Below are 23,905 nucleotides of genomic sequence, written 5' to 3'. Positions count from 1 at the left end.
CCTGGGGTAAGGAATGCCCGTGCTTGTGTTCTCAAAAGCAGGAAGCAAGCGCACAGCCAGGTCGTGAGCCAGATGCAGAAGTTCATTATCATAATCTCTGAAGCCCACCTCCCCGAATGGGTGCTTGGGGTCAGTCAGCAGAATGTGTGCTGAGATAAGGCTTCCAAGGATCCTTCAAAGATTAAATAAAGAACTAAGAGAAAAACTGGGCAAAACATGTTGAGCAGAACAGAAAAGAATGACCCAATCAACTCATAAGATGCTAAATGTGTAATAATTTGAGATAATTGCTCTATAACATGTATTGGCGAGCACCTAGAAAACTTTAAGTAAGAGGAAAACTTTAAAGTTGATCACAAGTTGGAGAGTTTTTGGACATTTCCAAGGTAACGTTTGTACCTGATGTTAGCCTCGAAGACTTGCACAGTTGAGTCCTTGTCAAAAGACACGGTATCTATAACCAGTTTGACGGCTCTCTGGAACTCTGTCACATTGCCAAGCACCTGGTGAAACAAGACACCCAGTTTAACCACAGCGTATTCTGCGTTATCTTTCTGGTTTGTTTAAGATTGTGAATGCTGCTGCAGCTGGGTGAAAGGAAAGCCAAACAACAAGCAAACACATAACTAATTCAAAAACGGGTAATTTTGAGAGCAGCAGACGACCCACAACTTATACAGGAAGTGTTAACCACCATGATGTAAAACATACCACTTGTGACTAGCAATGTGTGCAAAATGATCATTTTCTATGGAAAAAGACCAGAAAGAGTTCAGATTTATATTCTAGTTTTGTATTTTCATTTTTTTTCTTTTCTGCTGAAGTTATAAGATCAAAACCTCTAGCATGTCCTCAAGGAGATTTTCTGTGTTAAACAAAACCCAAGTGGAAGCTAACTTACCAGCAGGGTGTCTAAGGTGTCAATGAGTGTGAGTGAATAGTTCCCCAAGACGTCGTTAATATTGATATTTGACCTACAACAGAAACAGGAAAAAGTGGGAAAGCTTTCTTATGACACCACAGAACAGAAAGTACTTTTTGCTGAGCAGTTTTGATGGTTACACATAATCTAATGTTAGTGGAAGACATCTAATCAGTCTTATCAGGTCTCCAAAGTTACAGTTTGCTTCATCTTGGGAAACACGCAGCTGATTTGGAAACAAAAGGATCTTGTTATTAAAACGGATTAGTATTTTTTATCTTCATTTCAGCTGCAACTCGTCTGCAACTATATTGCTTTCATTCTAATGTCACTCCAATGTAATCTGACTCACATTTGGTTAAAAATAACATTGAGAAGTTTTGTAAAACTGTTCATTAAAAGTCTCCCATTTGTGCAAAACAAAACTTATATGTATGGATTTATTTAGTAGATTATTTTAATTTTGTACTACACAGTCTGTACTTTTCATAGAAGTTAAATGACAGTAAAGGAATCTTTTCTTAATTGAAACAAATATAATTCAAATATAACTAATTTTGCAATTTATTTTCCAGTATTTAAAAATAACTACAATTAATTTGAGCTTCATTTTAAACAAAAACACTGTTCATACACCAATTAATTATCTGCTTAAAATTAAATTTGTCTGAAAACAGAAATTTGTGAAACTCAATTATATTGATTTAAGAAGACTTCCTGTCAGTTTGTCTCAAATAACAGTTTCAGAAAGAAAAAAAAGGTTCCTCAATTAAAGGTTGAAAGGCCTGATGGCCTTTTTTTTTTTTTTTGCTTTCAGAATTACTACAGCCTGTCCACTTCATTGCCTGAATCTCTGGCAGTCTGTTTTACCTTTTAATTTAAAATATTCAATTGTTCAACAAGAGAAGTTCCATTCTGCTTGTCTGCATTTGTAGAGCAAATCTGGTTGGAAACTGTTAGGCAACCAGATTCACCATATTGTTTATTTAGGTTGTTAAAACAGAATTAACAAAAAATGTAATGAAGTTTAAAATATTTCATCTGAAAGTCTTTTTCTAGGTTGCCATATGGAGGGCGCTGGGTGGTCAAAATGAACAAATTTGCTGTAGCTAGGACTTTGATAATATAGGATAAAATGTATATTTTGCTAAATAGAATAGAGACAATACATATATTAAAGCTGCCCTGTGTACTGTTGAGCTTTGGATTAAAATGTTTTCAATGTCTCCCAGCCATGCAACACTCTGATCTACATGCCTAACAAGTTTTTCTGCCTTAACCTACCTGATTTAAATTTGTAAACTTCAACATAAAGGAATGAGAAGCTGCTGAGGTAATTCATGCCTTTGAGTCAGGTATGGAATATCTTAGACATGCAGGTCAGTGTACTCACACGACCCGAGTTGGTCAACACAGGATCAGTCAATGAATCTTGTGTGTGAATCTGAACCATGACCTGCTTGTTTCCTGGGCCAGCTTATTTGCTGCACTTTAAGCTGATTTGCCTACAAACTACAACTGGAAATCTCAGCTTATTTAAAATAACTAAAGGACCAGGACCGGCCAGATCAGAGAGAGACTCACGGGTTCAGCACGTCTGGACCTCTCCCCTCACAATCAATGGGATTCAGCTCGTCCTCTGGAAAGGCATATTTCATGTAGTTCTCGTATCCAAAGTAGAACATTTCTTTGGCCATGTCTTTCATTTTCACCCTCAGCGTGTCAGGGAAGGACGTATACCTCCGGACGTACTCATCCTTGTTGCCATCGAAGAGGTTCAGGTAGGACCTCCTGGGGGAATCCTCCCCGATCTTTGCGCAGGTGGTCGCCGTCTCGTCATACCTGTGATCCTGGATTCTTTGGGACCAAGAGGCAGCGCTCGGGTCGGCTTCCTTTTCCTCGCGGAACAGCAAGTCCAGTTTGTGCAAATTAAAACCGAGGTGGAAGTTGAACCCGGAGCTAATCTCAGGTCCCAGCCCGAAGGCTAGCCACAGAACCCAGCTTACAGAGAGTCTCAGGACCACCAGACCCACTACTATTGACCTCCATTGCATCTTTGCCCCAGGTCGGTCTTAAAGTACATAATCCAAGTCCTCATTACCTCCGAGGTATATCTGAACACGAAAACCGCTGTTTGTCAGGCTAAACTACAGGCACGGAGGCTCGTACGGTGGAGATTCTTCCTCACTCACTTCCTGTCAACAAACCAGCCCATCCCAAATCCGGTGATGCGATTGGCTAATCGTTCTCGTCATTATTTATTTGGAAAGGCGGGCTTATTGCTGATTGGCTGATGACGAGCTGTCAATTCTCCTGTTAAGTTTCGTGGCACTCCGGTGAAACGCACCAATAAAAATGAGCCACAAGAGTGAAACTGTCAGAAGCCGAAACATTATTTGGTTACATTTAAATCTAGGACTGAACGTTAGACAATTTTGCAAAGTAAATGGTGCACTTAACTGTTATGTCAGTCTGCATGGTCAAAAACAAACTGTGTATATGGGCCACCCAATAAACGAATAAATCATTATACTCACAATAAATATACAATATATATTCATTTTCATACATATCCACTTATACTTATAAATGATAACTAAATGTGAGACTTTTGTGTGCTTTTTGCCAGTGGTGGTTTGTGTTTTAAATCTCTACCGTGAGTGCAGTTGTTTGCCCACTGTCTTTTTTTTTTTAATTACTGAATCACAAACACTGACCCTGACTAAGCCAAGAGAGGCCTGCAATGCTTTATATTAGTTAGAGATGTCCGAAACACGGCCCCTAGACTGAAATTGACGAATGTTACACATTCAAGCTGAAGCAGGCAGTCTTACAATGTGAAATATTTGAAACAACACAAATTATTAATCTTTAAATAATCATGCTTTCTGCTGTCCTTCTAATTTCATATTATATAAGACCACAAATGTCCAGCGATTGTTTCTAAAAAGGACCCAAAGGTTCACCCCAATCTTGCATTTAATTGATATATTAAACTTGGATAAATAAAGCAAATTATTTTTGTCTAGATCCAAAGCCAATTGTTGCTGAGACTAGACAACATGGAATCAAGTAAACCTTGGGAAAAAAACAGTAAAACATGGAGAGCTGAATGTTTTTTGTATATAAGGCAAACTTACAAAACCCTTTTTTGTTTATGGCCTGAAATGATTTACAAATATCTTTCCTCCAAAATGACTACATATCTTGTCTTACTAAAATATTGCATGTGTAGTTTATTGTTAAACAGGCTAAAACATAGATTTTTTTAAATAAAACAAACTCATATTTGGTGGCTGCTGGAAATATTACTTTAATTATGCTGCTTTTAATGCTAGCTTTAACTTTAGCACATGTTGAAATATTAGACTGATCCTGATTGTTTTGAGTAGGCCTCAATTTAGGTTAGATTTAGACTCATAGTTTAATCAATATATAACTTAATCAGTAGAAAATTTTCCTTAGATATAATGATCCCGATTTGATTAAAATTAGCCTAATCAATACTTTTTTTATAGTAGATCATATTCTTAAGAGTCTATAAATCATATATTCATCTGAAAATGTTTTAGCTCATTATAACCAAAGAAGTTGAAAACTAATCAGAAAATATTGAGTGCAACAGAAGTTTTGGTATTGACACTGGTCATGTCTGTTTTATAAGAGTTTGAAGATATTATATGAAACGTCTGCTAATTTTTATGTATAAACAAAATCTGCTGTTTGATGCACTGGGTCACAGGAGACGTCAGGAGAGCCAGTTTGAGGCAGTTTGAAATGAGAAACACAGATAGCTGATGAACTTTGGTCCCGCTTTCTTCAGTAAAATGTTTCTGTATGAAAATGAACACATCTATTGTTCGTACCCTGGGAAAGTACGCAGGGAGGATAGCTTAGACAGCGATGAATTCATCCCTTGGCCTTGGTAAACACCTGCATGGTGGCTAGCATGCAAACAGCAACATGTCATTTCGGGCTCTTTGAGTCCCCCTCTAAATGGTATGTTAGACTCATAAGACAGATATAAAAGTAATTGAGCTAAAACAGCTGGTCAGATCACTGGGGTGGAACTGTCTGAACCACACACAGTGGCGAAGGCGCGTCTTCGTATTTTTTGTATTTTTCTAAGGTGATTAATTTCTTCTTTGTGGCTTTGGTTTCTGATGATTATGTTGAGCTGTTGGTGTGATTTTATCCATTTGATTGTTTGAATAAATTCTGGTTGATTGTTGAAGTTGAACAGCGATTGCTGTCTTTATAGTTTCACTTTTACACCCGACATTAACGGACCTGGGGAGACGAGATAACGAGCAACAGGTAGTAAATATATCGCTTTCTCAACATGGCCCACAAACACTTTTTATTGGAATATTTTTCCCATGTGGCAAAAAAAAAATGCTATTGATATTCTTGATTTTTTTTATGACCATGTAGATGACTTAATGATGCTTTTGGAGACATGCTAGCATACTTCATGTTCTCAGACAGGTTCCATTTAAGACGATTTATTAATCAAGCCTAAAACACCTTAGGCTGATGAAACTGAATTGTGCTTTACAAAAGCACAACTATGTTTGATTGCTCTGGTCTCATGATTAAACAAGGGGAAGTGATCATTTATTCAACTTGATTCATTCAAGTTGGTTCTGGATAGCTTTCTTGAGTCTTGAATGAAATCATTGTTTGAAAACTGCCCTTGTGTTTCCACTGAACGTCTCTGATGAACTATTAGCCTTTGTGTAATCATCTGAAACATGCAACTTTGACAAAAAAAACAAAAAGCAAAAACCAAATACTATTTCAGAGCATTATGTTCCAACTATAGTATTTAAAAACACTTGTGTAGATACACAGAGCCTAAATGATATAAAAAGCCAAGTGTTTCGTCATCCGAAATCCAAATAGTTTAGGTTAAATTACACTAAAACTATGCTTTAAAAGCAAATCAAAGCATACAAATAACACAACCAGGTTTAAATTAAAAAGCATGCCTTTTTATTTTCTAACACATTGAGGTGGAGTCGTTGTGGCTCTACCTTACATGCTGCTTTGTTCAGAGGAGAGAGAGAGACGCTGCACAAGGCACTTTAATTTCTGCCACTCTCTCAGCAGCACAGAAGACATCATCAGACTATATACCGAGGCCAACATGAACCACACGAGCCTGTACAGCTTTACTTTTGGTACATTCAGACTTTAAATAGAATCATATATTCATACACACACATCCCACATTGGTAAAAATCATACTAGCAAGATATTTGTACAGATCTGCTCAAATTGAATGCAAAGAATGCAGAATTTTCTAAAAGAAAAAGACGCGCACTGATCCAAGCGAAGAGTGACAGTCATCGGAGGACATTCACAGGAACAGAGCGCGATAGAAATGAGGTCCAAATCAGCCACATCCTGGCATAGTACCCGCCTGTGAAGAACATTTCCCATTGTGTGAGGTCTGTTGGACAAAATAAACACCTTTCTGTGAGAGTGTGCATTATTATACCCACTATCGGTAGCCATCCCCCTGGATAATGCTTGCAAGAGAAAAGGTAACTGAAAAGTCAGTCTCCTTTTTCCTCTGTAAATTACAGCTTCACTTGATGCATTATGTTAACTTCCTTCTTTAAACCTCGAATCAGAAGTTTAAGTAGTGCATTATGAGTTTGTGAAAGAATCGCTGGGGGTAAAAAAGGTAAGAAGCAAGCAGAACAGGGCAGCACATAAAGTGAAAATGCGGCTGTACATCATTGCGCGGTAGTGAGAGTGTGACATGACAGCAACATGGCAAATACAGAAGAGAAAATAAATGCAGTATTCAGCTCCTGCGAGACTTCGAGTGCTGGATGAGCCATTGAAGTGTGATATCTGCAATTGAGAGAAAGACACAGGCTCAGTTTTAGAAGCAAGAATTGATGTAAAAAAAAAAAACCATAGTTCAAATATACCATATTAGAGCTAGACAGCCTAAATATCTGGGAAATATGGAAGACAAATAAATCACAACTGGCATTTTAATTGTCTAAAAAAAAATTCTGATGGAATAAGAGCCTTCAGAGCCGCAGCTCTAAAACAGAAACGCATTTCAGACGAGGTGGAACTTCAGAGCACTGCATCTCTCTGAGAACTGCTCATTTCCTGACAACAAAATGCCTCTTTAATTTAATATGCTGACTGGATTTGTGCCCCTTACTGAGAACGCATGAACAGATGAAGTGAGCACTCCTGCAGTCACTCTGTATGAAGGAGAACATCTCTTCTTTCCTTACCAGGATTACGAAACAACTGGGATATTGTTTTAAAGGGAAGGAACAACCGAACATTGAGGGATAAAGACAACACAGGTCACACTACCAGAGTGAGCAGCCTAACAATCAAGGAGACTACACACATTCTTTGTAAGCATCAAGTTTCTCAGGTCTGAAAATGTATTGTTTTTACTGGGTTACTTTTTTTATGAGGCCTCTATCAATAAAAATACTTCTGTCTGTTATTTCAACTTAAATCAATTATAATTTTGTCCAAACATTCCCCCTACATGTTTACCCCTGATATTTAGCTACAACAGCAACTCTTTTTTTCTTCAATGCTTGAGCCAAATGAATAATAGCGTATCAATAATTCGACTTCCTTTCCATCCACTACAACCGTAGCATGAGCATCTATTTTAAGGATAATAAATAGATGCTTGAAAAACTAACTGCAGAGAGACTTTTAAAGATTAAGAGTCTAGACCAGGAGTCTTCAAATCCAGTGTCCTGCACCTTCCTATTCCAACACATCTGAATCAAACAGCTGAATTTCCTCCTCAGAAAGCAATCTAGTTCTTCAGCATCATTTTAATGATCTCATTATTTCATTAAGGTGTGCTGAAGCAGAGACACATCTAAGGCCCTGTGAACATGAAACGAGTATGGTATATTTTTGCAAACAATTAAGAAAAATGTGCATCCACACTGCAACGTGCAAAACAAAACAAAAAAAAATTGAAGTAGTTGATATTCTGGACCAATCGGTGGCGCTCTAACACTGCTGGAGAAACACAAAAAAAATCACAATGACATTTGTGAAAGTGACACATGGGGGATCAAGAGAGATGGAGATGGAGCTTCAGCATTATCATTTAAAAAAGAAAACAGAAAAAAGAACAGGCTCGCAGTGGTTCTGAAAATTTTCCACTCTGGAATATGGATTCAAAAATGATCATTTCTGGTCTTCCAAGACGTCAAATCTGTGCTGACATGCAGCCTAAACAACAAAAACATTTTTGCAGATCCACCTAAAATCATGTCCATGTGGATGGGGACAGAAGTTGCAGGACACCAGGCTTCAAGGCCTGGACTTGAACTCCTCTGGTCTAGACTGTGTCCTCAGCGCACATTACTGTGGAACAGTTAAAGCTTGACAAGAAAAAAGCTTATTGACTACATCTATGAAAATTATACTTTCAGCTGCTGCATCATCAGTGTACATTTTAAATACTGGTCAGAACTGCAGCACACATGTCATCTACCAGACTGCTGCCGAAGTTTTATAGGGTTCCTACAAATTTTAATAAGTTAAATTAAAGACATTTTACAGTCCCCCATTACATCAATCTGAGGCTCACCATCAATTACAAAAAACAACTTTGTTTTTATAAACAACTAATATATAATTCTGAATACCACAACAAAACCTTTTGAGTATAAATGCTTAATAAAACTACAAAAATGCTGTTGCTGAAGCAGAATCCTCCTACAGGTGAAAGGGCGAGTGTCACAGCATCCACTTACTAAATGCAGCACCACAACACATTTATCAAACGAATTCCTCACTAACAAAACTTAAAAAAAATATGAAAAGGTTAACAGAAGAAATGACGGGCATATTAAGGAACTAAATTTAACTGAAGACCTATTTCTCTGGAAGACCTGTATCTGTGGATAAAATTGCTTTATGACTTTTTAATATTCTTCAGAAATCCAAATTTTAACTTCAACTACAGGTGGAAATAAAACTGTGCAGTCTAAATACCTGTAAGCATAATGCTTCAATAGAACAACACTACAAAAATTAAGTGCAACTTGCCAATGTTGTCTTTCTCTTTGCAGGAAATGGAGTAGCAGCATATCTCTCTGTCCTGAATAGCTGCAAGGTTCCTGCAAATGGAAACAAGGGTGTGAACATACATGACAACACATCCTCTCCCCAGTTTATTCGCCGTCTGGGAGATGCATGCATATTCTGAACTTGACACTAGATGGAGCCAGTAATGCACAAACGATAATGGCTGCAGTTTAAAAGAAATGTGGATGAGGAACTTAGGCAAGACCTGTCAGCAGGACAAAAATGTTTGAAATGCTGCAGGACTTAAAAAAAAATTACATTACATTCATAATTGGTCAAAGTTTTAAACACAGTTAAACTGCTCTAATCTGCAGGTTTTCAGCTGAATCAATTTCAGACGTTGGCACGTTTTGTTTTGCATCACTCATACCCACATTTTCTCAATGAGCTGCTTTTCATCTAAAGCATTGGGGAGATCCCTTTTGTTGCCAAGAACCAAAACCTAAACAGAGAAAGAAGAAACACAACATTACTACTGCAGAGTGAAACTGCAGGGATTAATCTAAAGGAAGCCACAAAGTTTTCCGTAACCGGTATGGAAATTACACACATCTGCAAAAGTGCTTGCAGGGAGACACTTACAGGAATTCCTTGCAACTGAGGTTTGTCTAATAAGTTATGAAGCTCATTCCTGGAGGCCTCCACCTTTTCTCGATCTGCAGCGTCAACCATGTACCTTCAGTTTCGTACGTATGAAAAAAAAAAGAAAAAAAAAACTGCTTTAGTCATCATTAGCAAGAAAGTAACACTTTCGTGTCACTCAAGCTGTCCCTAATTTAAATAAAACCAGAGAAACGGTTTGGATACTCACACAATAGCATTAACTCCCCGGCAGTACCTCTCCCACATGCTCCTGAACCTGGGCTGCCCTCCTATGTCCCAGATCTGCAGAAAGAACAGCAAAGCAACTGGATATTCACTTCTTCATTTGGGGGGGAACTGTAGTTTTTCCACAAAATATTTTAAACATTTAGAAGTGAAGTGACTGTTAACAATAGATGAAATAAAGCTGAACCTTGATGGTGACATTTCCTTTAGTGACTTTCCTCATGTTGAAGCCGACTGTAGGGATCATGTCTTCACTGAAATGACCAGACTGGAAAAACACGAAGGTGAAATTAATTCTTTATGCTTCTTCCTTGGTTCACCGTTTCTGCACATGCTACACATCTTCACAAATGTTTATTGAAAATGGTCATTTTTGAGCTTTCCTATCAAATGTCATGAGAAAATCAAAAGCTATGAGAACCACAATTTTAGTGGAGTGATTAAAACAAACACACTTTAGCGTCAGCATCCCAATAAATGAGAAATTTTAAGTACTTCACATCATAAATTGAAACCAACTTCAGAAATATTTATTACAGACACAGACCAATAAATTTCAAGGTTTTATTTAACTCAATTTGCATGATTATGGCCTACAGATAATGAAAACCCAAAATATACTTTCTTAGAGCAATTGAATATTACAAACCAAAGAAAAATAAAGGATTTCTCATACCCCTTGCCAAAGATATGCTCATGTTTTCTACAGTATCCTTTGCATAAATTACTGCATGAATGCATAACACCATAAAGGTAACCAGCCTGTGGCTCTGCTGGGGTGGTAAAGCAGCCCAGGTTGCTGTCCTGTCTTCCCATTTGCTTACACAAGCATTATTTTTCCTTCCACTCTCTTTTTGTATACCTGGATATAACGTCAGCTTCTTCAGCGATGACATTTTGCGGCTCACCCTCTTTCTGAAGAGTGTAGTTTTTCTCATGATTATGTAGGTCAAAGCATTTCCGCATGAAAATTTATTTTTATAAACTTATGCCACATTGTGATTTCCAGAGAAACTGAATTTTTGGTTTTATTAATTGTAAACCATAAGTATCAAACGGACAAAAAGTAAATCACTGAAATGCATCACTATGAAGAAATATGTATGAATTTCCCTCGATAATTTAAATAACTGAAATAAATAAACTTGAAAACAGTCTAACTTATGGAGATGCACCAGTAGCAACGATTTCACCTGGACATTTTGTAAGTTTACGCTGTTAAAGTTACCACAAAATAAAAAAGGAGTCAAGTGCTAATATATGAAAACATAACTTCTAGAAACTTAAAAGGACTCTTTACAAATGACAAGTCATATGGGTAACATAACATATGACTCGTCTTAAAATAAACCCAAACTATAATTGGGATAAGGGTGTTTGCTTTTGAAATTACATCAGCTAGTACAAGTTTCTGAAGATAGCTGTTTCTTCTCTGCAGGAAAAGTTAAACTGTTGTAGGAAGGTGAAACTCTTCGCAATCCAATGCAACGTGTGTCAACATTTCCTCTTGAAAAACAAATGAAGATGTGAGAACAGAAAATGTTCCCCTGAATTCCTGTAGGCGGAAACAACTGACTACTGTGAGCTACTTTATGTTCAAATTGTTTTATTCTCCCTAAACTTTGATTACTTTGCAAAGTAAGAGTGCATATGCAGCTTTGATACACAGAGTCCGCAGCACATGACTTCCCGGAGTCACCTGATGAAGCCAAGTGGCTCAGCAGTCTTATGACTGAGAGGAGGAGAAGCCACCCCCACCACAGCCATTCATGAAATCAAAACTATGCGTCACTGGCTACATGGGCCGGGTTTTTTTAAGCCTTTACACATAAAGGAGGGAACAGAGTCACGCTCAACTGCCAAACAAATTTCCCTTCTAACAATCGGTAGAGTACAATGCAAACTGCAAAGTTATTTAAGTACAGGTAAATAAAAAAAATCAATTTGCAAATCTTTGGTGTTCACTTATATGTCTTAAGATACTGGTGATGGTTGCAGCTTTAGGCAACAAGCATTCTTAGTTCCTTATTTTGAAGAGTTTTCTGTGTATCTGAGGTCAACAATAACCTATTTTCAGTTGCAAATAATTGGCAGTGTTAATAATCTGACCAACAAATGGCTAAAATGACTGAATATATTACAACATCAGTTCCTCAAGTTTGTTTTCAAATGTTTGATTTTTTTCTAAAACATCAGAACAAAGATTAAAAAAAAAAAGGTTAGATGGCCACTATTTGGTATTTTCTACAGAAAAACGAGAATTAGTCATTAGTCAGAAAAACCCCAAAGAAATCATAATGGTGTCTCTCACTTGGTGCATACAACCCAGCAGTAACCTAATAAACATTTTAATTGAAGAGCTGAGGCCAAAATGCAACAGGAATCTAGAACTAATGTTTGTTAAAATGTAATCAGAAAAAAAAGACATGCTAATATTAGCCAACATTAGCTAAGATTAGCATGTTGCTACAGACCCCAAAATCTTATTCTAAACCTCATCATGCTCACATTGGCTGCCATACAAGTAGAACCTTACAAGCTGCTAAAAGAATGCTAGCCAACAGCAGATAACACCATTAGAGATAGCATTCAAAATAAAACATCTACACTCTTAAAATGACAGATTATGTTGATGCAATGTTTAGACATTTATCTTCCCATCGATGTTTACAAAGTGCTATTTGCAAAAACCAAAACCACACAAGACAGAAACTTCTTCCCCTATGCATACGGTGACTCAGAAGGGTCAACAAAATGCAAAATTCACAGCACAACAACAAAAGCCACAACAGAAGTCATTCTAAGTTGGTAAAATTTCCTTTTAAGCATATCTTCTGTTGTGGCATTTGTTGTCACGTTGTGGGATTTGCACTTTGTTGACCCTTCTGGGCATCCATACAGGCTGCCTCATACAGCTTGATTAGTCAGCTCCTCTACTGTGAACAAAATAAGCATATCTGACCCTCCACAACCTGCTTTCCTTTTATTCTTGTTCTTTACACAAAAAAACTGGTTGAACATACACACCATTTCTTTTATCCCTCATTTTATTTCTTCTAACATTTATACTTAATGTCTGTGCACTGGGTGTGAAAACCAAATGTCAAAGTCCTTGTTTATGTACACAATCCTGGACAATAAAGCCCAACCTAATAATTTGCAAGCCAATTTCATGTTTGCCAACAGCATGCTAGCTAGTAGAAGATAATGAGTTGTCTTGCTGTGGATTTACTGAAAAAAAGAATGATTTAAGTTCCTAATAATATCAGCAGTGCTGACGAGAAGTTACAACTACAAGACAAGAGGGAGGTGTGGGGTTAGCATGTTGGTTATGAAGGCTTAGCAGTTACTGATAATGAGCAAATGCAGAAAGACTGATCAGTATCTAACACATCCTGCCATCTTTTGGCTTCCTCATCTAAATTTTAAGTCTACAGTTTAGCTAACCATTTGCCTTTTCAAATAAAACCTTCTTTTTTAATTTGCTGAATTTCACTAGTTAATTCTGTTTAGAAATTTCCTGTTTTGCTTTTTTTCTACTAGGGGAAGCAATTATAAAATCATTAATGTGATAAGGGGTAAACAAATCAAATACTGAGATAACACAGTTAACATACTTTACTAACCACTCTCTCTATTCCATCATCACAATGTGCAATGACGCTCCAAATAAAAATCCTTTTCATTGTGTAAAGTAAGATTTAATTGCTCCACAGACAAAACTGATGGAGAAATAAACGAGGCAACAAGGTACTGATGAGCTGCTCAAGAAACATCTAAAAAAGGTAGCACTGAGAAAAATACAACACTAAAGTGACCCAGAAGAAGGAACAGGTGCAACTGGACGTTACGCTAATGATTCATTGTCCTCTGAAATCAAATTGCTAGTATTGAAATCAAACAATCCGTGTACCAAATCCAATTTCAAAAACCAGTGGGATTTGCCTTTTCATATGATCAGTGATCAGGTAATAGCTAGGGATGCAAGATATATTTCTATCAACAAATAATTTTAGTCATTTTTTTGACATATCAGTATTGGTCTCATAAGTAAAACAGAACGGTGTTATAAAATGTAGCTTTGTAGTTATTTTTCATTTTATTGACCAGGTAAAACTGTACTTATCTGTTATTTACTTTGAAACACTGCAGAAACACATTCAAGAAATGATAATGAAATCTAATAGGCACAAATAAGAAGATTTAATTTTGATTTTTTCTTTACAGAAGCCATCAATAAGTTTCATTTGCAAGGCTGCCATCTTGAATTTAGAAGTAGGGTTTGATGAGAAATCTCAGTTTCTCACCTGGAATATCAAGAGGACAATCATTCCTTTAACTTCTCCAAATTAAACATCTGAGCAGAAATGCAGCATACAATCAAATGCCAGGTTTCAAACATACATGCAGCTCCTTATATAGAACTGTGCGTTTGTGCTTCTTTGGTTTTTAAGTTATACAAAAACAAACCGAAAGGGTGCTGACCCTTATACTAGTTTTAAAATATAAGTCTGTATGAAGATACTTAAGAAAATCTGTTTTGGGTGGGGTTCCTTTTTTTTTTTTTTTTTACCGAGTTGCCAATTATGATAAAAAAGTTAGGGGTTAGACAACATTAGCTGCAACCAATATTTGAGAAATCTCTGCAAAAGTTGCATAAGAGAGGCTTTCTCAAACATGCAAAAGAAAACTGTAACACAAGTATATCGAAATATTTCCATTTGTTTTGGTCCTGTTAATAACTAAACATATTTGTGCAACATAGAAAGTTAAACTGAATCAATATAGGCATAACAAAGAAATGACAAGCTGTTATGTTGTTGTTTTCACAAAATTCCGCATATTCATCCGATTAATGGAAGCTCATGAAACTGTGGCATTTATTTGATTCACAGTCTCATGGTGTGAATGACAACCACACGTCGCTCTTGCTGACTTGTTACAACAGTAACACTTAGTCTAGAAGTCTTCACATGACTGTGAGATCCATCCTGTTTGTGTGCAATTCTTGCAACAGTCGACATGTTTTTGTCAACTTCCTGATGACAGAAAATTTCTAAACACCTCTGTAAATTTCCCACACCTCGAAGGTGACAAAAACCACAAACGACTGGGAAGATGTACAGTAATAACAGAGTTAACAAGAGCCGAAAAGCTGCAAACTAGTTAGCAGACGTGTTGACAAAACACCAACAGCGTGGCTACCACAGGTGTGTTTTTTACTGATTTCACATAGGCAACGGAGCGACAGCTGTAAAGCCAAAGAAAAAAACACCGAGTTTCAGTTAGTCCCTGCCCAATCTGGGTGACTAACCTCCCATTAAAAAGGCTAATGGTATTAGCATTAACCTAGCAAAAGTAGCTAGTAGTAATAGCCGCTGAGGACTTACAGCGATCACGTTTACAAATGTTGTTTTTCCAGAGTACTGCAGGCCGACCAGTGTCAGCTCCATCTCTTCCTTCCAAAACAGGGACCTGAACCAGTCCAAAAGCCGATTTATTAGCGCCAGCATCTTGATGTCGCCGATCACGCTCCCCTGTGGTGGTTTTCTTTCTCTCCCTCCCTGTCAGATGTGGCGTTTTCCAGCAGCAGCAGTAGCAGCAACAGAGGGGGAAGGAAGGGAACTGGGACACATAGGCAGTGGTCATATGATCAGTCAGTCAACACTGTTCAACAGCGCCCCTACTGGTAGATAGACGAGTTACTCTTGCTTTCATCTTGATCTTATTCTTCGTTTTCTTGTTCTTTTTCTTCATTCTTCTTCTTAAGGTGCTTTGTCGCGGTTGGAAGACCAACTATGTAGGTGCATTACCGCCACCAAGTGGACTGGAGTGTGGACAGGAAATTAACAGAAAAAATTGATTATTTCAAGAAAAATTGTTTTTCAAGAATCGCATGACTTGATCTTTTATTTTAAGTATATTCATTCCAAAATAATTTTCAGCTATATGTTTAACTTGTGATTTTTTTCACTGCCTTTTTGAGATGTTTCATTACTGGATTGTATGCATTCCATGAATTCCATGAATGTTTGCAATGATCGCCCCTTATTAGTGCTTAAAGCTTCAATGTGAAGCTTTTGCATATTTGTTGAACTATGTCGTGATAGTATGGTATGAGACAAATAATCTGTGGAAAAAACAGAGCTCCGCTGCCTTCTTCCAGTGCTCCAGTTTTAGAAACAACCAATCAGAACTAGGAGGCAGGTGTGGTGCTGCTCATCCCCTTCTCACTACTCCTCTTGTTCTCTGCTACCGCTACAACTTCTCTAAGTCAGCAGAGCCGGTCATGAATGTTCAGACTAATTATAGCCACTGATAACAATAAATAACAATAGAAGTGCATGAGGTTGGGTGATTCCTCCTGACTCTCTTCCTGACTCTGATTTGTTGTTTTTGTTCTGGAGTCATGCATATCTTCAGACGGCATTAATAGCTCAGAGGAGATGTCTTGAGTGAAGGATCAGAAGTGATGAGAACTAATAAATATATAAATAAATAAATACATAAATAGATACTCTTATATCCATGGATATTTGTGCAGTTTAGAAACATATACTGATGTCCAATTATTATTTGTTTCAGAATAAAGGAAGTAAACTCATCACAAATACTGCGATTTATGCAACATTTATTTGAAAAACACAAAAAGTACACTTCATAGCGGTTCCATTTCAATTGTGTTGAAGGGCAATAAAGACATTGGGAAGTCTATAATTTCAAGTATGATGAGTCTTGAAATTATAATTTTCCCTTAAATCCAGCTGATGAATACAGAGAAAATATGACAAAACACAAATAAATTACAGTTAATACATACATTTCAGTGTATTTTTCATCATTTGTAACTATCGATCTGATGATCCTGCTGATTGGAATTAACTTGCTCATATAATGGTGTTTCCTATTTAAGTCTTCCAAAACATTTCTCATCATATAATATTACATCATAAGAAAAAAATGTGATTTAAAAATCATTAAAACGTAAGTTTACGCAATTTCTTGTAACATAAGAACTAGCAGGACCAGTTCTGATTATGTTCATATTCTAAAAGTTCATATCAGTTTTTAAAATGCTTTAACAAACATACAATAATTTAATATAAATAACCAAGCTCCTTTGCTTCTTCAGCAAAACATCAAAAACTTGAAATCAACATAACATTTAAATACAGTTGAGGGTTCTAAACATTTAAACAACATTTCATTTATGTTTGACACATAAATTGATATGTTTCTAGTAGGACTGATCAAAAAATATGTTTAGGTTGGAAAAAAAAACATGCATTTTCCCTTTAAATACTGATAACTTATAAGAATTACTAAATTAAACGCAGAACAAAAACCTAGAGACTGGAGCAGTGCTCCACTTTCCTATGCAACAACCATAAACACACAGCCAGAGTTGCAATGTAAAAGTTTTATATCTAAGCAAATTTATGTGTCAGAATTGCCTAGTCAAAGTACTGACCAACTTTTCAGATTTTTGTTTGTCTCTAAATTATGTGCTAGTTCATCTGTCACACAGAAGGTGGCTGCATTAACCGGAAAAAATGCAAAAGGTTCAGTGTGGTGTGTACACTAATGCATACATGTTCCAGTGGTAGTCATAGCTTATCAGAACGAACAAGATATATCTTGATGAAAAAGAGATGAGTCCAAATGAGTCACACTGCAACAGTCCTTGAGTTCATCCTGGATGATGAGCTTGAGTCCGCTCTCCTCCTTTGAAAGGTGGAAGTCACTGGTTTTGGATGAGACCGCTTGGACTGAAATCTTACCTGAGGCGGAGACATAATTTAGTGACGGAATACTAGAAAAGTATTTGCAGACAATGTTGGTTCTTCTAAGAGTGGTACTCCTTCTGTCGCCCCTAAACCAATCATAATGCAGGAAAACCACTAAAATCTTCAGCCAGATAAAATGCAGTGCCCTAATAGGCATGAAAAATAATCTCCCTATTCCCAGCAGCAAGTAAGGAACATTAACTTTTCATTTACAAAAACCCAATTAAAAACTTGCTAATTTCAATTTTCACATTAGTTATATTTTACACCCCCCTTTCCGATGCTACCTTCGGGAACTGTCCTAAATGCCCATAAATAAGAAGTTTTAACAAAAACTGTAGTTCAAGTCCTACACACAGCGTGCCATAAATTCAGCAATTGAAATGTTTTTAATATGTATGAGGTTGAATTCAGGTTTCAGTTACAGGATTTTATCCATCTATCCTATAAGTCCAGGAGGGACACCCAGACATCTCTTTCCCCAGGGGCTGTTAGTTCATTCTGGGGGAACTCAAGGTGTTCCGATGCCAAAAAGGACAAGTAGTCCCTCCAGCATGTTTTTGCCCCAAGGGTTTCTTCTGTCTGAGAAATGCCTGGAAAGCCTCCAGAGTCCTAAATAGAGGCTTGACCCTCCTTAGCTTACCAAGCATCTAAGAGATCTTATCAACTTATTTTTAACTCTGAGCCCTATGGAAGAAAGTCACTACAGCCACTTGTGTTTTAGGGCCATCTTAAATGAATACTGACAGCTATTCAACACGACAAAGCCTTTTTTTCTCTACCCTGCTACTTTATGAGTTTTTCAGTCACATTGCCATTTCATAAATTACTGCTTTGTAGTATCATCATACATTATGTCTGCATACATGCATCTACTCTTGCATGTATGCAGACAAAACCAACTCATTTATGTTTGATGAAAATCAAACATAAATTAGTCCTGGAGAGTCAAAATGATATCTTAAACTTGTTTACTTGCAACACTGTTCTTCTGGTTCCTCCTCAGGTTCTTCGAGCAGGCGTAAAGCATAAACAGAAAGAGGGTCAGGGAGAGAAAAACAAAGCCAATGCTCATGATCCAGTGAGCATTGCCGTAGTCACTGCCATCTCTTTGTGGATCTGGAAAAAAAGTCAAGTAATAGTTAGCTTCTCAGACTGACAATTCTTCATATATTCATCCATCCGTCAGTCAGTCAGTCATATGTTTATCCAGGGTTGGGACATGGAAGTAGCACCTTAAGTAGAGAGGCCCAGACTTCCCTCAACGACTCCCCTTGCCCTCCCATATCGCATCCTGTATCTATTCCTCTTAGAACATGCCTGGAACATCTCACCAGGGAGATGTCCAGGAAACACCTTAACCAAATGCCTGAACCACCTCAACTGGATGTGCCTCTTCTGGATGACTGAGCTTCTTATCCTATTTATGAAGGAGAGCCCAGACACCCTGTGGAGAAAACTAATTTCAGCCGCTTGTATATGCGATCTCATTCTTTGAGGGTAAATCATAGATGGCCGGTAAATCAAGAGCTTTGCCTTTTGGCTCAACTCTCTCTTCACCACAACAGATCAGTACAGCGCTTGTATCATTGCAGACATAGCACCCATTCACCTGTCGACCTCCCACTCCCTTTTTTCCTCGTTTGAAGAAAAAATCCTGAGAAACTTGAACTCCTCCACTTGGGGCAGGACCTCATCCCCCATCCATGGAAGGTATTCTACCCATTCCCCACTTAAGACTCCCCACATGCTCTCGGATTTGGAGGTACTGATCCTCATCACCGGCTGCTTCACACTGAGCTGGAAACTGCTCCAGTAAAAACTGGAGATGATGGTTTGATGAAGCCAACAGTACAAAATCATCTGCAAAGAGCAGAGACCCCATCCAGAGGTCACCAAAACATATCTCCTCAACACTTTGGCTGCAAAATCAAGACCTGTCCAGAATTGTGACAGAGGACAACTTTGACAGAGTCTAACTTTCACCAAAAATGAGCCTGACTTACTGGTAACAAAGCAGACCAAGCTGTGTCATACAGGGACCTACCAGCCTACAAAGGGCTTGCTAACCTATGCTCCTGCAGTGACCCAAACAGGACTCCACACCTTTTCCAAATCCACAAAGAACTTATAGATTGGTTCGGTGAACTCCCATGTATCCTCCAGGACCCTTCTGAGGGTGTAGCACTGGTTCAGCTGGTGTTCCACAGACAGGATAAAAATCACACTGTTCCTTTTGAATCTGAGGTTCAACTATCCAGATGACACCTCTCCAGAACCCCTGAATAGATCTTAACAGGGAAGCTTAGGAGAGTGATCATCCTTTAGTTGGAAGACACTCTGCTACCCTTCTTTTAAAATATGGGAACCGCCACCCTGGTCTGCCAATCTAGGGGAAATACCCCCGATATTCACACGATATTGTAGAGTCATGTCAATGAACACAGCACCACAGCATCCAGAGTCTTAAGGAACTCTTGGGGATTCTCATCCACCCTACCAATTTTGTAACATACTGCATGGGAGAAACATGAAAGAAATTACAGCCAAAATATTGTCATGGAAGTATTCACATGTTAACGTACCAATACAAACAGCGTCGTGAGTTTTGCTTCCTGGAATCTTTTCAACAAGTCCCTTTGCACCACATCTGTAAATCATACAATATGTTAATGATAGTCTAAACTTTATCACTCTACACATTTTTTCTCATTTTTTTTCCTTTTCCTCAAATACAATTATTATTTCTTGGTGGCTTGTTGAGTGAGACTGATTGTTGTCACTATAAAATGCATGAGAAGAAAAAGAATGGCAAAAAATGGGTACAGTGCCTTGAAAATATACTTGAATTGGGATTCACAGTTGCATTGAAGTTTTAACTTGGACAAGGCTATCATAGCAAATTCATGCTTTGGTCTAAACCATTCCATTGTTTCCTTGGGTGTATGTTTTTCCTCCATCTTTGCATCAACTCTGACCAGCTTCCATGCTGAAGAAAGCAATCCAGCAGCAGGATTCTGCAACCACTGTTCAGAGTTAAGTGCAATGTTAGAGTTTTCCTTAGTCACTTTGGCACATTTCTTAGATCTGAATTGAAATTCTCAAAGCTGCTTATCCAGTCTTCATTGCAAAATCTAAGAAGGATTTAGAGAAATCAATCAAGCTCACAGTCATGCTTTTGGACTGTGGGAGGAAGCCAGAGGACCCAATGAGAACCCAAACAAGCGCAGAAAGACCCCGGGCAAGAATTTGAACCCTGAACCTTCTTGCTGCAATGCAACAATGCTGCCTCCTATATCTAAACTTGTTTTTTTTCTAAATCTGTCCAAAACTCGTACATTGCTCCCAGGAGAATCCTGACTTTCTCCAACCAACGTAAAGCATTATATCAACAAATGATCAACCAGTTTTCTGAAATCAGGTGTAGAAATGCTGCACTGTAATTCCTACAGCAATGCATGAATAGTTTTCTTTAAAAAGATTGTCCTATGTTCCCATTTCTACTTTTGTTTTTTTTTTCTCTGCTCTCTGCAGTGTTATCTTTTCCGTACAGCGAAGACATAGTCTGTCAACAAATTATTGTACAAATATTAAGCGTAAATTTGGATCTTACAATTAATCTCCAACAATTACATTTTACAATAACTGTCACCAAAGACACTGCAATAGTTCACATCAAACTATCCCTCCAGAGAACTCTGTTATATTGACAGCATGACTAAACAATTTAACTGCCTAACCTGTACACAATGACACAAAGTCAGCACCAACATGATTATTGACACAGATGAGAAGGAAACTAAGGATTTTGAGCAAGAGACCTTTTATGGTGTTGTAATATTTTGTGCTGTTTTACTGTATTGAAAATATCAAAGATGATTCAAGTAATGTACCAAAGAGACCAAATTAAGTCTCTTCGGTACATGCCATGGTTTTTTTTCCAAAACCCATGGCATTTTTTTGCAGGCGTTCACTTTTTGTCTCGTCTTACCACAGCACATACTTCAACATCTTTGGTTTTTCCCTACATTGCTTGTCACAAACCACAGGTGGGGATCTCTTGTGGCTTTCTTTTAATGATGACTTTCGATTACCATAGAATAACTACCGTATTTTCCCAACTGGGAAATTTTGCGCACAGTAGAAACGCATGACAGTCGAGAAAACAAGTAAGACTTTATTTTTCCCACTCATCCATTAAGATCATATGTGGATAGATTCTTCCACCTGTTTTGCAGATTTATGGATTTGCTCTTGCTTTAAACTTCTCAACAACTTTATCCTCAGTCTCTTAGCACTGTTCCTTGGTCTTCATTGTGCTTAAAGTTAAGTAATATCCTTTAGCAAACCTGTTAGATCTTGACAGAGTAGCTGTATATATACTGAAAAAATTACACACTGGGCTATCATTACTTTATTCTATTTTGGTCAATTCTAGAAGGCATCAGTTCCAATGGATTGTGTTTAGGGCTGTTAGAAATGGGGAGAATAAACACAAGAATGTGTTACATATTTTTATTTTTGAGAAATATTCAAAACCATGTATCATTTTCCTTTCATTTGCCATGAAAACTCTGCTTTTGTTTGACACAGTCTTGGTGATCTAAGAAAAGTTTGGGCATTTTCTGTATTTTTAGTCAACTTTTGAGCTCAGAGAAAGCATTTAATTGGCTTAAAATTGCACCGATTTCTTTACAATCAAAAATAAATGATCAAAGATCAATTTCTTTTAAAAAGGAGATTAAAATACATGCTGTTACTTGCTTCTATATACTTGAGTTATTAAGAGTTGGTTCCAGTAGTGCATTGCAAATTTACATAAGTATTTTTTTTTTGTTTTTTTTTTCTGTAACTTTATAAATATATTGCAACCTACAGCAATGGTAGAAATGCTAAGAAATTTGTCTTACTGTGTCCATGGCTTGCAGGTGTCCTCTTCTGCATCAAAGAAATGATTTTCACGGCATTTAAATTCACATTCATAAGAATAGTTTCCATTCTCCAACTCTATAGATAGACAGACAGATTAATCATTTCCTTTTGTGTAGATGTGGCAAACTTCTAATGCCATCCACACTCATGTGAGGGATAAGGAGTAATATCGTCACCTTCCTAAAATAATGGCATTTCTTTTTTCACCAAAAGTGAATTTGGCAAAACAATCACCACCTCACTACCTGCCAAAAGACGACATGCAAAAAAGAAATCACTTTTGGCAAAAAAAAAAAAAAAAAAAGTGATTTCCATTATTTTAAGAAGGTGACAATATGTAAATAGCTCTAGCCTAGTTGATGACACACAGATATCTCATGTCACCAAATAATTAATTTCTGATATGTCTGAATATGTCCACTCTCACCTGTCTTTATTGGTTTCTCTCCTGCGCTGCATTTGTTTTCCTCACAAAGTGAGCATGACTTGTCTGAGCACAGGAAGCCAGGTCGACACTGACAGTTTCCCTTTGTGGTTTTGGTACAGTTCTCGGCAAACCCTGCAGACAAACAAGAATTCCAACCTTTTTTTTTCATTTGCTTTGAGCCACTAAGTTAGGTGAATTGCTATTGTACATGCAAAGTGTTACCTTGCTGGCATGAAGGACATTTCTCACAGTGGTCAAAGGCATTGATGTATTCTGCATAAGTCCCTTCTGGACAGGCTATGCAGACAGTTTCCCGAGTTTGAGAGCAAAAGTCCTTCATATAAGTTCCTTCCAATCAAACAACACATTTTGTCAACTCCAAGAGTATTCACACTTAATGCTCAGTATATTTTATAAGTAATGTTATTATTAGATCCAACAACACAAATCACCTGCATAAAACTATGCCTTGCTTTCACAAGGTTTATGTAGGGCTTTAAAAATGTCAAAACTTTAAGCACTTACCAGCCTCACACTTTTTGCAGCATCGTCCATATTTTTCATACTGATCATCTCCACAATTTTCTGTCTCTCCTTTAGTCCAAGTGCTCAGTGAAAACACTATTAGAAGTGCTCTGGAGAAGCTGAGATGAATCATTTTAGTCAGAGCTGCATTTGTGTGTGTGGGATTTTATATTGGCTTTCTGCCTGACGTCACTGTCTGGGTTTCTTAACAAGAGGTGGTGTTAAACTCCAGGAAGTGAAAGACCACTCATCTCTACGCAAAGACATTCAAAAAACATTCAACAGTACAGGATGAATCACAAATGTGTTCATCTTCATTTTTTTTATAAATTCACTACAAATCTGTGCTTTAATACAACTTAACTCATGAGTTGTGGA

At 37.4% G+C, this 23,905-nt stretch overlaps 3 protein-coding genes and 1 long non-coding RNA gene across 5 annotated transcripts; all 4 read right to left on the bottom strand.

Annotated features, from left to right (window-relative positions):
- edem1 (ER degradation enhancer, mannosidase alpha-like 1) lies at positions 1–3,210 on the bottom strand (the record flags this gene model as incomplete). The annotated part of the gene is made up of 4 exons (XM_007552550.2): positions 2,507–3,210; positions 902–974; positions 400–503; positions 1–172 (listed from the first exon to the last, which is right to left on the bottom strand). Coding segments are annotated over exons 1-4 (819 nt in total), but the record flags the coding sequence as incomplete, so codon positions are not given.
- A 2,684-nt stretch (positions 3,211–5,894) lies between these two features.
- On the bottom strand, positions 5,895–15,540 carry arl8ba (ADP-ribosylation factor-like 8Ba). Its single transcript, XM_007550854.2, has 7 exons — positions 15,247–15,540; positions 10,044–10,124; positions 9,840–9,913; positions 9,611–9,704; positions 9,403–9,470; positions 8,990–9,060; positions 5,895–6,787 (listed from the first exon to the last, which is right to left on the bottom strand). Exons 1-7 carry the CDS (start codon positions 15,367–15,369, stop codon positions 6,738–6,740), a joined length of 561 nt encoding a protein of 186 aa, XP_007550916.1. The 5' UTR covers positions 15,370–15,540; the 3' UTR covers positions 5,895–6,737.
- On the bottom strand, positions 6,945–8,983 carry LOC107836132 (uncharacterized). The gene is made up of 2 exons (XR_001661983.1): positions 8,549–8,983; positions 6,945–8,319 (listed from the first exon to the last, which is right to left on the bottom strand). It is a non-coding gene; the product is annotated as an uncharacterized LOC107836132 (long non-coding RNA).
- Positions 15,541–16,470: 930 nt separating the features above from the next.
- tnfrsf18 (tumor necrosis factor receptor superfamily, member 18) lies at positions 16,471–23,689 on the bottom strand. Of its 2 annotated transcripts, none has more exons than XM_007550839.2 (7): positions 23,528–23,689; positions 23,225–23,350; positions 23,003–23,134; positions 22,554–22,650; positions 20,229–20,293; positions 18,619–18,762; positions 16,471–17,637 (listed from the first exon to the last, which is right to left on the bottom strand). In XM_007550839.2, the coding sequence occupies exons 1-7, from the start codon at positions 23,658–23,660 to the stop codon at positions 17,474–17,476; spliced, it is 861 nt and encodes a 286-aa protein (XP_007550901.1). In that variant the 5' UTR covers positions 23,661–23,689; the 3' UTR covers positions 16,471–17,473. The 2 variants fall into 2 exon arrangements, with proteins under 2 accessions (XP_007550901.1, XP_016526527.1); XM_016671041.1 differs by having other exon boundaries at positions 22,554–22,581.
- Between the last annotated feature and the right edge of the window lie 216 nt (positions 23,690–23,905).

The sequence above is a fragment of the Poecilia formosa genome, unplaced genomic scaffold (genome assembly GCF_000485575.1).
Source record: "Poecilia formosa unplaced genomic scaffold, Poecilia_formosa-5.1.2 Scaffold2, whole genome shotgun sequence".
NCBI classification, from domain to species: Eukaryota; Metazoa; Chordata; class Actinopteri; order Cyprinodontiformes; family Poeciliidae; genus Poecilia; species Poecilia formosa.
Note: the sequence above shows the minus strand (reverse complement) of the source record. Positions and strands in the feature narration are given on the sequence as shown.